General features: G+C 43.1%; 2 protein-coding genes across 2 annotated transcripts; one reads left to right on the top strand and one right to left on the bottom strand.

Annotated features, from left to right (window-relative positions):
- Window positions 1-701: 701 nt before the first annotated feature.
- Window positions 702-6,433, bottom strand: LOC115397340 (carcinoembryonic antigen-related cell adhesion molecule 6-like). The gene is made up of 10 exons (XM_030103586.1): window positions 5,977-6,433; window positions 5,673-5,895; window positions 4,488-4,835; window positions 4,187-4,408; window positions 3,826-4,101; window positions 3,384-3,465; window positions 3,065-3,095; window positions 2,951-2,979; window positions 2,833-2,863; window positions 702-2,764 (listed from the first exon to the last, which is right to left on the bottom strand). The coding sequence occupies exons 2-10, from the start codon at window positions 5,707-5,709 to the stop codon at window positions 2,723-2,725; spliced, it is 1,098 nt and encodes a 365-aa protein (XP_029959446.1). The 5' UTR covers window positions 5,710-5,895; window positions 5,977-6,433; the 3' UTR covers window positions 702-2,722.
- Window positions 6,434-7,441: 1,008 nt separating this feature from the next.
- LOC115397341 (uncharacterized) lies at window positions 7,442-12,227 on the top strand. Its single transcript, XM_030103588.1, has 6 exons — window positions 7,442-7,659; window positions 8,078-8,194; window positions 8,462-8,637; window positions 10,059-10,206; window positions 10,296-10,418; window positions 10,507-12,227. Exons 2-6 carry the CDS (start codon window positions 8,119-8,121, stop codon window positions 10,584-10,586), a joined length of 603 nt encoding a protein of 200 aa, XP_029959448.1. The 5' UTR covers window positions 7,442-7,659; window positions 8,078-8,118; the 3' UTR covers window positions 10,587-12,227.

The following is a 12,227-nucleotide window of genomic DNA, read 5'->3' as shown; positions in this document are numbered from 1 at the left end:
TCCGGGTCCTTCCGGCGAGGGGAGAGACCCAGTACCCGCGCTGCGGCTGCGCGCGCCAGCCTGGAGACCTCCGCAGACCCTCAGTGAGGAGAGACATCCAGGCGGAACGCGGCAGGTCCCCGCGCGCGGTGCGCCCAGGCCGGCTTGGAGACCTCCAGAGAAGTGGTGGTGCATTCACGTTCAATGCGAGAATCAGTAAATGGTATCGGCACATTATTTTTAGTACTTGCCGATACCAACACCAGCGTTTTAGAGCAGTATTGGAGTCCCAACCGATACCAGTATCGGTATCGGTGCAATCCTACTTGCAACTTGCAGGAGTGGACCCGACTACATCTCGCGAGAACAATCCTGCTTTACGGCACTCATACGGGAATACAAGTATGAAAGCGCGTAAAACAAACATGAAACCCTCGCTAGCATAAGCAACGCCACCCTTAGGTGCTAAAGATGGCAGAACCAAAAGACTGAAAAAACCTTTGTCTGACGAGCGGAAAAAAAGGAAATCTCCATTACAATGTCTGGTCAAGCCCCTGAAAATCCACATGAAATAGCCTGTAAAGCAGCTGAAGAGTCACAATAAATATGACTGTCATGGGCCAAACAGTCCAGCAATGAGAGCAGTTTGTTGAAAAAAATCCTTTTGTTTTATTTACAAGAAAACACAAACATGAGTTCTTAAATCATGAGGTCAACAGAGCAAATTTAAAATTACCTCAAAAAACTTTGTTACATTAACATAAACTGACCAAACAGAATAACCTGTGAGCAATTATACATAGATATACTAAACCAAGCAAAAGAAGAGGAGGAACCAAAAAAATAACCCAGTCCATGGGTAATTGTGGGGAAAATTAAGTCCAGTCAAAACCCCCCTCCGACATGGCAGCACATGGTCCAGCTCAGCAGGTGGTCTCTGCCATAAAGGGTCTTCATCCACCATCACACTTTTTGCCCCTCCAAGATGGAACCTCCCACCAGCAGGCGAACTCAAAGAAAACACAATTAATAAAAACAGAAAATGGAATGCTAGGTGTCTTTCCATGTAGAAATGTGTGCACGCCATTTTAACAGTGGAAGAGTAAGAAGACTATATGAGTTCTAAAGCAAATATCTTGTGTGGATTGAAATGTTTGCGCTGTGGCTGTCTGCAACTTAAGAAAATCAGTGAATGGCTTCACCTTCCTGCTTAATGTGTGGCCTTGGCCATCTTCTTTACCTCTCTCATCAAGGCTCTTCTCCCACGATTGCTCAGTTTGGCTGGACGGCCGATGTAGGAGGAGTTGTGATCATCCCTAGCTTCTTCCATTTGAGGATTATGGAGGCCACTTGAGTGCTTTCTGTCTCTGAGCTCCTTGGGCAGTTCCTTCAACTTCATGATTCTCGTTTGCTCTGACATGTGAGCTGTAAGGTCTTATATAGACAGGTGTGTGCCTTTGCTAATCAAGTCCAATCATTTTAATTAAACACAGCTGGACACCACTAAAGAAGGAGGATCAGAAGAAATGGACAGGGTATGAGTTAAATATGAATGTTTCTGCAAAGGGTCTGAATACTTATGACCATGCAATATTTCAGTTTTTCTTTTTTCATAAATTTGCAAAAATTTCTACATTTCTGTTTTTTTTTTCTGTCAAGATGGGCTGTTGAGTGTACATTTATTCTCTACAATAATAATAAATAGTATGTATTAAAAGTTGTTTTTGGGGGAATGACTCAGTTATGCTTGTTAATTTCCTGAGAATCACACAAGGAGGAATCAACAGATATTCGAAAGTGGGTGAGACCGTACAGCAGTATAAAAAGCCTGGGTTAGCTTCCAGGTGCCAACTTTAATGAAGGTTTTATCAATCACAACAAAATGTACATGCGCGCTATGACCAGAAGGGGGCAGCAGATCCTGATATAGTCACAATGTGCTCTTTAGGCAAAAACACTGTCAGCAATGAATAGTCTCCAGAGAAGTGGATATTAATCACTGATGTACTTTTGAAGGTATTGAAGAGCTAAAAGGTCCTGTCTTTTTCCATAACGTCCATCCACCTGACTGTACTGTGCCGATTGTTTCAGGCTGAACTAGAGAAAGACAAACACTGTTGCAGGTCTGCTTTCAGCTTGACGTTTCTAACTCTTTTGACCAGAAATGTCAAACAGAGCAGTTTCATCTTGAGTGCCACAATAACCTTTAAATTTAGACTTAAAAGACTTCTCCATGTTTTGTGTCTACTTCATGAATCAGTCTCTTCCAGTCACACATGAACTGCTGCGTTCTGCATGCTGCTGGAGATTGCACCCTCGTCATGGGAGCAGGAGCAGTGAAGAAGCACTTGCAGTTGAAAATATCACACTTTGATAATGACTGAAACAAACCAAAATAACATGCATGCACCTGTTACTAACTGATCTGCTGATCTGTGTGCACATTATTAGGACACAATATTCAATTGCAACTTCTTAGTTTTCAGAAAATTTCCAACAAATAATATTCAGTTCGTTATTTCAAGCAAACAGACATAAATCCACTCAGACTCGATCTTTTCCATAACTGTACGAAGCGTCACGCACCACAATGTTCTCAACTCAGTACTTTTGCAGAGCAGCTTCAAAAGTCTCCAGAAGCTTCATCAGGAACAGAAGATCCGTCTCTCTCTGATCCAACCAGCCAGGACGCCTGCTGCCAGTCTCATTCCCGCATCGTGAATGTGTCTGCTCGAGTTTTACTTCACCTGTTGACCGGTCGTTCGTTTTCATAGTCGTGGTCGAGCTTCGGAAAGAAATCAGCGATTAGATACGTTGTGAACACTTTTCTACTCAGAGTGAAACCCGTCTCACCTCCGTCCCCGGGCAGTTACACTGTCGTCTCCTTTAGGGATGAAACATAAGAACATTTCAAACCAAACTCTCAAAATCAGAAAATTAAACTTTGACTCTTTAAATAAAGTGTCACTACCTGGAATTCTCATAGTCATGACTGTGTTTCTGAAGAAAGAAAAACACAACATCACATTTTGTTTCAAACGGAATATTTTGGCTAATAAAAACCAAACCGAGTCACGCGCCTCACCTTTTTCTTTTCGGTAGAATTACACTTCCTCCTTGTTAAAGAAAGAAATTCATGAAATGCAGAACTCAGGAAATAACTTCAGGCCCCGTTTACACAGCAACACTTCAAGTGAAAGTGAAAGGTCAATGTCACGGTTACCGAGGAACTATTGACCACAGCCATGTACGTGTGGGTGTGTGTGTATGTGGGTGTGTGTGCGCGCTGTTGCAATATTTCCAGTGTATAAATGCAACAAACGTTTGACGTTTTCACACATTTTCACACGTGTAAACCTGAACCATCTGATCTATATCCATCTGATGTCTTTGCTTCCACTTACCAAGCCCAAATAAAAGCCAGAGGGACGAACAGCACAACGGACACTTTGATGGCAATCCCAGTGAGGAGGATGAAGTGGAGAACTGTGATCAGGGAGAGAAGAAAAAAAAGAGATCTGCAGAGGAACAAAACCCACAGCGATCAAATGTGAATTTATAATTTACTGATGTATTTCACAGAAATCTCTACTAGTGAATGTTTACATAACTGAAACCTGCAGTATATCTCAGTCTGAACAGCTCACAGTAATTCTCGTATTCCTGGAGAAACCAGAGGAGGAGGATTCTTTCATTGACTTTGTGGGATAACTTTCTCATTTCTTCAGTTTTGCTCATCCTTTCTCCTTTTAATTCAAATTAATTATTTTTTTAACATACAGTATGAACTGTAACGCCTGAGTTATTTGACCTGTGTCCTTGATTTATCTTCCCCGTCACACTCACTGTTTTTCTCCACTGTTAGCAGCAGTGCGGTGGAGTTGTTTTCCCCGAGGCGGTTCCAGGCCTGGCAGAAGTACAGTCCGGTGTTGGAGGGCTCTAAAGACGGGAGACGCAGCACCCGGCCGGAGCCCACCTGGAGGTGAGCCCCCGAAACGACCCTGAACCAGGCGTGTCGCTCGGCTGCCGGGTTCGCCACACTGCTGCAGGTCAGATTCACAGCCCGGCCCGCCGTCAGGACCCCAGCGGGACTCACCTCCACACTAACATTAACAGGAGAATCTGTGGGGTAAATAACCAGGATTGAGTCAAAGTCCAGATAAAGATGATTTCAGCAGAGAAACTGTGTCCTTGTAGCTTTACTCACACTGAACATCCAGGCTCACAGGCTCAGACTGTGCTGATTCCTGTCCATCCACTGCACACACATATTTCCCAGCATCCTCTGCCTGAGCCTGGAACTCTGTTTGAGTTAGTCTTTGTCCATTCTTGAACCAGACCGTGCTGGAAAGCGTGCAGTCTGTCTGACAGTGAAGAGTCACCTTGCCTCCCACTCTGACTCTCTGAGGCTGAACTCGAGCTTTCATCTCTGACAGTCACAGAGGAAGAGAAGAAAAGCTGGAAACATTTCAACTGAGCAGCGAAACTCGGCCTGGAATGGCTTTTACCTGTGACCAGCAGATGCGTCGATCCTCTGCTGCGCCATCCGTGCGTGTTCGTGTCAAACCTGAAGTGGTAATGTCCGGAGTCGCTCTCCTGCAGGCGGTGGATGGCCAGGTTGCAGCTGTGCTGCAGGTCTCCCCGGTACTCAGTGCGGTTCTGATACGACGGGAGGAGTGAGAGCGCCACGCGGGACCATCTGCCCCGCTCTAAACCGCCCTTGGACCATTCTGTCTTGGTAATGATGTGTCCGGCCGGGTAGCTGTAGGAGCACCTGAACTCCACAGTCGACCCCGTCGAAGCGCAGTAGTTTGGGTTTTCAAACGTGACAGAGGGAGCGGCACTGTCAGTTCCCACTGAGGGATCAAGGAACATCAGTCTATCAGCTTCATAGATTGGAAGCACATACAGAGGCAAACACAGACCAGGTGACACATTTTTAGTATTTCATTAGTTTTATATAAATATGTGTGTTTCTTTATGTATGTTTGTGTGTTTTAGAGATATATTTTTCTGTTTCCGGTCTGCATTGTTCATTCCATCACATGTTTTCATAAGATTTGTATATGTGTGTGTGGTGACACAGTGGTTGACGATTTCACCACAGTGGGAGTGTTGTGGGTTCAAGCCGAGGTCGAGGCCTTTCTGTGAAGAATTTGCAGAAGGATGGATGTGTGTGCATGCTTGTGCACAATATGCAAATATATGTGTGTGTTTTTTTGAAAATTGTTTTTCCTTTTTCATACTTCTAATTCAATCACAAAGTATTTTGGTTTGATTGCCTGACAGTGTGCTCCTAGATACTAAAGCTGACGTCGGACGTCTCATATGTGGTGTCATTTTTTGAGCATAGCTTTCATACACATACAGCTCAAATCTGTGCCACCTCCAGATTTAAAGTTCGACTAAAGGCAGAAATCCCAGAGGCCTCCTCTCTGCAGCACTGAAAGCTTTCAGTTGAATGCACACAGTGTCAACAGGTTTTAGGTAACTGTCACAGAAAGTGAGAAAAACAGACAGGTTTGGTTTGACTGGGTTGCAAATATTTGCATTTTTGGAAAGTCCCCGGAGTCACTCTGCATTAAGCAGAGGAAGCTCAATGGATAAGACCCTGTAACGGTAAACATGTGCACCGAAGCGAGATAACTGTCAAGCATCAAATTTAATGTATATTTAAAATAAACTCCCCTTACCTGACTTCATCATCAGGAAGAGCAGAAGTGCGATCATCTCCTCAAAACACAAAATCTTGCAGTCGCTTCGAGGTCTGGACTTTGGTTATACATTCCACCTCTCCAAATAAAAATGGACAAAGTGACACCAAAACATCTGATGCATCATTGACCGTCTGCCTGCTGATTGGCGAGCTCCTGATGGGAGGGGTCGGAGGACCCCGCCCAAACCTGACCCAAACATCTACCACAGAAAGGAGAAGCAGATGGTTATCTAGAATCACCAGCAAAACTCAACCCTCCAGAGCAGGAAGCTGAGACTTACTCAGTGTGAATGTGGTGTGATGTTACATATTTTACTGATCATCAGGCGTAACTTCGACCCGTTTTCAATTTCAACGTCAAAGTCGTCCGAACACAAAGTTCCAGGCCCTCGTCGTCACTGGGTGCAGCCTCCAGCAGGGAGAGCCGTGAGAGACAAATAAAAACTTGCACAGCATCACAATAGGATTTAAGAAGGGTAATTATAAAGACATTAGACAGAGTGTTTTGCTCCAGGGTGTTCATATTGTTCTGTCTGCTCGGCAGAGAACAAGACTCTCCCCAAAGCCTTGGCTGCAGGCTTCTCCATAAATCTACCTGTGATTCCAGCTGCTACAGCGTCTGATGTTCAAGATGGTGTTTATGAAAGTTTTACTGTTGTAATAAATCACAATTTAGAAAAATGTTAAAACTTTCATTGAGAGCAGGGTTGTCAGACAGTTTCTTAACACTATTGGACACAAGACTGAGCCCCGAGCTAAGATATCGATGATGCTAACATGAAGGCTAGCTACCTGGCTGCTATGGAACTGGCCTCTAATCCAAGCTGACAGGCTTATTTCTAAACACACGCTGAATGAAAAAGTGGAAAGGAGAAGTGTTTTGGAAATTTTGCTGTTTTTTGCAACCAGAAAATTTCATCAGAATTGATTTCATGTTGAACTTGTATTTTTTTCATATTTTTAGCTACGACACTATTAGGAGAGTTCAGAAGAAACGAAGTAGATCTACTGCCATTTTCTCCTTAAGGGTTTCAATACTTTACATTATGAGCTATTTTAAAGGCTTGAAATATATATGGCAGTCTACATTTAGCTCAAAAGCTCTCTGTGACTCTGATTTGAACTCAACAGAGGGATGGATGGGTGGAAGGAGTGTTTCTGCTCCCGTTCTGACGGCAGCAATTCCACTTACATGTTCTTCAGACAGATTTGAGACATTTGAAAGTAAAATTGCGAGGCCTCAGTATTTACATGTCTTTCTCCATGACGGAGAAGATTAAAAGAAACCAGGAGAATACAGAGGGAGGGGGGGAATAGTGTGTGTGCGTGTGCGTGCAAAATTATATGATTAGAAAGTGAGTTATTTGCAAGCCAAAATTCTACATACTCTTGTAAAAACAAGGAAAAGAAGCCTTCTTATAGGAGGACTGGTGTGTGTGATATAAAACTCCCACTGTCCAGAAACAACTTCTGATCCTTAAGTGTCTCTGCAGGATCCGGGATCTGAACACCCACCAAACTGCTGAAGCTGAGCTGAACCACCTGGACACACAATGTCTGTGCAGTGGTGAAGGTAAGGACCTGGGTTCAGGATTTATAGGTTAACCAGAGAAAGAGAAGGAGAGAGAGTGTGAATGAGCTACAAGAAAACCCTGAATACCTCACTGCTATTATTGGTCGGGTTGGGCTTGCATAACCTGTTTGTTACTTGTGACAAGAAATCCGACTGGCAAATCAGGAACACGAGCGGATTCCTTCAGGTGCCTTGTGCGAGTGAGAGAGACGGAGGAAATTCATCTCAGCGCTTTCGGGGCACAAATATGTGTCACAGTCAGAAGGACTGTGAGCGAGCAGCGGAGGATTTAATTTGAACAGCAGAGAGGATTTATTTCTAAAGAAGATTCATCTTTTCCATTCCAGGAAGCTGCTCCAGAGCTGCTGGGGGAATTCCACTTCATGCTGTGGTCTGTATTGATAATTTTATAGTTTTTTGGAGGGCCGAAAATGTGAAGAACCATTCCAAAAGCCTCAGCTAACACTCTGTGAAAACAAAGTGGTGATTGTTTTGACAAATCCATCACTGAATGGATTACATCCACACTGATTTAGAAACACATTTTGACTTGTTATCAGTACACTTCCTGACTTCTGTCACTGAAAGATTGTTAAAATTGTTCTCATTGAGTTATTGTTTGTTTGTTTCTGATTAGCTTTAGTTTTGGGTTACATTACAAAATCCACTCTAATCATGTCATTTAGTTCATTTCTGTAGGTTTTACATCACAAAATGTTTGATTTATTTCAGTATAATCAATGTACCAAACAATTTGGACACCATCACATTTGTGGACTCCTTTTTAACAGTGTTTTCAATGTTTACAGGTAATCAATGGAATAAAAACCGTCAGAGTAGAGTGGAAAAGATGAAGGAGCTGAGGAGTGCTTCACATATTTCCTTGCTGCTTCTGGTCGTCCTCCGCCTGAGCACACCGTCCTCAGGTGGTTACATGTTCAATGTCTGTTTCCTTATTCTCACTGGACCATTGTCTGAGAGGCTCGGCTTTCAGGCAGAATTCCTTTAGTGAGTGACGCACGTGGGTGGATACTCCAATTTGCATATATCAACAGCTCAAAGGTCAAACTCAAAGCTAAATGTTTTTCTGTAATAACAAGCTGGATTCCACACTGATCTGTGTTTTATAGACATGTGATGTATTTTCTCTGTCTAATCCCTTTCTGACACCTGCGTCTCCGCCGTCCCTTCAGCTCAGGGAGCTCCTGCTGCTGCTGTGTATCGCACACGGCCGGTCAACGTCACGGCGGCTCTGGGAGAGTCAGCGGTGTTTCGCTGTGGAGTGGTGAAAAGATCCCCGAACGTGACGCTCTCTTATGGAAACTACAGCCTGACCTGCCCAGGAGAGGATGTGGAATACATCCCTCAGGTGATGATCACTGCAACGCTGTGATATTCTTTCAGGTTATATTCAAGGTTTAGTTGTTTTTAATACATATCGGTGCAAAGAGTTGTGTTTGTCACACCTTCACAGTATTAAAATACTTGGAAAATGGTCATTGCAATAAAATGATGGTACTTTTTTCAGGAAAGAAAACTCAGATTCAGGCACAAAGGTCAAAATGAAATCTGTGTTTAATTAAAGTGGGGAATAAAAAGCTGAATTTGGTAATGTCACAGATATCAAACTGTAAAGTTGTTAAGCAGGAATTTGGGGGGATCAGACAGACCAAGAGGGGCGAAGTCATTTGGGATCTATAATATCGGTCAATAGGACTATTGAGGTGAGAGGGGAGTTATAAAAGAAACAGAACTGCCACCTGACAGAAAAAAAACCCCCAAAGTAATTAAAGTTTATCACCAAACAAGAACCGGATCAATACCAGGAAGTTAAAATTTGGAGACTTTGGATGACTTTTGTGATGAAGGACTTTAAAGAAACATGAGCAGTCAGAGATAACAGAAGTAGACTGAAGACTAAACAACATGTACGGTGAAAGTGCATCGTTTTTGCCAGATTATAGAATTAAGTTTCACTTTCACACGCCGACATTTTGAAAACTCACGTGGAAATGGAAGGAAAGCTGAAACCAATGTGGTTAGCATGCTGGGAATGTAACGAAACCACACACGTGAGCAGAGAACAATCGGCTAGAAAAATTAGCAGAGAAGTATAAACAGACGTTCGTATGGACGGCCGAGTTGTAGTGCTTTTATGGTGACTCTATAAACTCTAAAACTATCAAGTCCAGTAGCAGCATTTTTAAGGAGTTGCATTTTCAGTGGCTTCAAGCACGACAAAAAAAAAATTGTATCTATGTTGGATTGCTTGATGTAAAGCATGCGTTTTGTGCATTTTTATAATATTGACAAAATTCTATAAATTTGAAAAGCAGCACCTTGTGCTTGAGTTTAGCACTTACCGTTGTTTTGGAGTCGGGCAACGTCCATTTAAAGTGTTAGTGTAAAACGTGAGGAAAGGCAGAGGAGCTTCATTTGAATAGTACATCTCACAACAAAAGCAACTCAAACAGCTGGGACAATTACAACGGTAGAAAAACAACAAGAAACGAAGATACAAAAAGGAAAGGTGGAAATAAAGTCAATGTTCAATAAAATAAAATAAAATAAAATACATTTTAAATGAACAGCGCGTTATTGACACAACACAGGATGGACTGATTATTTGTTAAATACAGCAGCAAATAGAAATGTCTTCACCCGTCACTGGTGAATTCATGTAAACCTCATTCTTTTAACCCCTCTCTGTTCCCTCTGTTCCCTCTCTGTTCCCTCCATGGTTTCTCTGTTCCCTCTGTTCCCTCTCTGTTCCCTTGCGTTGCTCCTCAGGCGCTCTATGGAACCTGTGAAACACCTGCTGAACAGTTTGTGGCTGTCTGGACGGTTAAGGGAACGTCTTACTCAGACAACGGCACCAGGGTGGTGTGTGAGCAGCCGCTGGACTCCTCGCGTCTCATTGCTGTCCTCCATGTTGTTGGTAAAGAATTAAAATACAATAACGCCCCATTTCCTTGTTTTCTTTTGGAGTTTAGTTAAATTTATTGCGTCTGGCTTCCTCCCATGTAGATAACGGCGTGAGCTACTTCGTCCTGGTGGGCTGCACCATCGGAGGCTTCTTCGGCATCCTGCTGGTGTTTGGGTTATTCTTCATCATGCTGCAGAGATCCGAGACTCTCCAGAAGTGCTTCAGTCAGTCCTGCTTCAAGACACAGCCGGAAACAAAGGGTAAATAATGAAATTACCTGCATATGATTTTGTGTTGTTTCTGTGCTTTTAGGAGGGAAAGAACCAGAAGAAGACATGGTGACCGTGGTAACAAGGGAGGAAAAGGAAGAGAAGCCAGAAAAGAAGATATGAGAGCGAGAGCGAGAGAGGTGGATCAGACTGAGGCCTCGTTCAATCCAGCTATTGAACCGATTTAAAAACGTTACTGTGTGAATATGAAACTCTTCTCAAACAAAAGCGATGCACTTTCACTTGAATTGTTGTGTAAACGGCGCCTCATTTTAACTTTTTCACTCCAAAAAAACAGCCAACATGATTCTGTTTACCTGATCTCTTGTTCTGATCCTTCAGAAAACCTCCTGAGTGTGAACCTTTAGAGAAAACTGTATGAAATGATGAAGCCACACCACCGGGTTCAAACATTCATCACGCCCTGCCTATAAACGCTGTTGTTCTTGCGTCTGTACTCAGACTTTATGAAGCACCCGTTCAAAAGCACTGAAGCCTCTTTCAACCACTTTTAAACCAAGGACTGATCACGGCAGTGATGGAAATGTTCAGGAAGTGCTGAGTCAGGAAAACTGCTGAACCGTTGCTTATATACTCTATTGACAGCAACCAACTGCAGAGATACAGATCTCTTGAAGGTAAATCAGAGTCACTTAATCAGATGTTTATTTCTCATTTTAGAGAATGGGACTGTTACTGTTACCCATCATGCACGGTGAAATGTGCTGGACGGTGTGTTGAGAGTTTGTTTCACTTTATACTGCGAGGTGAATCGTCTTCAGGTGTCTGCATGAAGACTACAGGAAGTCTGTGACCTCAGGGATGCATCACGCTCTTAATGTTGTTAACGCACTTTAATCTCTCTTTCTAGAAATATTTTGTACACCTGCATGTCAGGTTTTGTTCTTTATGCGCAGCGCACTGCATAATCAACTAAATAAATTCACGAGTAAAGAAAAAAGCGCATACTTTTAAATTTGTCAAATATTTTGGTATAGCGTATGGCATGCAGCGAACTGTTAAAAGTGTTTCATAAACACGTTAACAGTTCAGTGTTTGCTCATACAGAATCATTGAACATTGTTACTAGCACTAACTATGAGGACTGGAAGAGTCGACCCTGTTTTTTGTGTCATTTAGCCATAAAGACAGAATTCCCATCACTAATCTGCAGGAATTATCACATCAAACCAGCTCTGAAGACCATAGAGACTGGTGGGAAAAGAGAAAGGATCAGTGAGCGACAGTTCTCTGGGTGAAGGACTCTGTTCAGGGGAAAATGATCGGTCTGTCTCCAGAGGACGTACAGAGGAAGGTCTCCTGAAGACGGTCTGTGAACAGACCTCCTTTAGGTCAGTCTGTGTAAAAACAAGCCAAATGGAAACCTCCAAACCCACTGAGGCCTACTGAAAACAAAACCAGACCGTCCCAAGACCAAGGAGCAGGTCCACAGAGCTCTTGCTGCCCCCTAGTGGTGAACGCTGCACACGTTCGCTTTCATCAGGATTGCTTTTCACTTTCAGTTCTGCTTGTTGATTTGAGCCCGAGCTGGTGTTCCAGGGGTCAGAGCTCCAGGAGGTCATGGCTTTGAAATCCTCAGAGGTCTCAGACAAGAACATGCTTTTGGCTGGCCATGAGGAGACACGGCTCTGTCTTTTGATCTTCAGAATTTATTCCTCCTATCAAATCCAGTGTTTAGGAACATGTTAACATTGTCCTTTAATCCATGTACTTTAAATAAAAGCTTGTAGTGATAAAATGCTG

This window comes from Salarias fasciatus, chromosome 11, assembly GCF_902148845.1.
Source record: "Salarias fasciatus chromosome 11, fSalaFa1.1, whole genome shotgun sequence".
Classification (NCBI taxonomy): Eukaryota; Metazoa; Chordata; class Actinopteri; order Blenniiformes; family Blenniidae; genus Salarias; species Salarias fasciatus.
The sequence above is the reverse complement of the archived record's forward strand: the minus strand, read 5'-3'. Positions and strand labels throughout refer to the sequence as shown.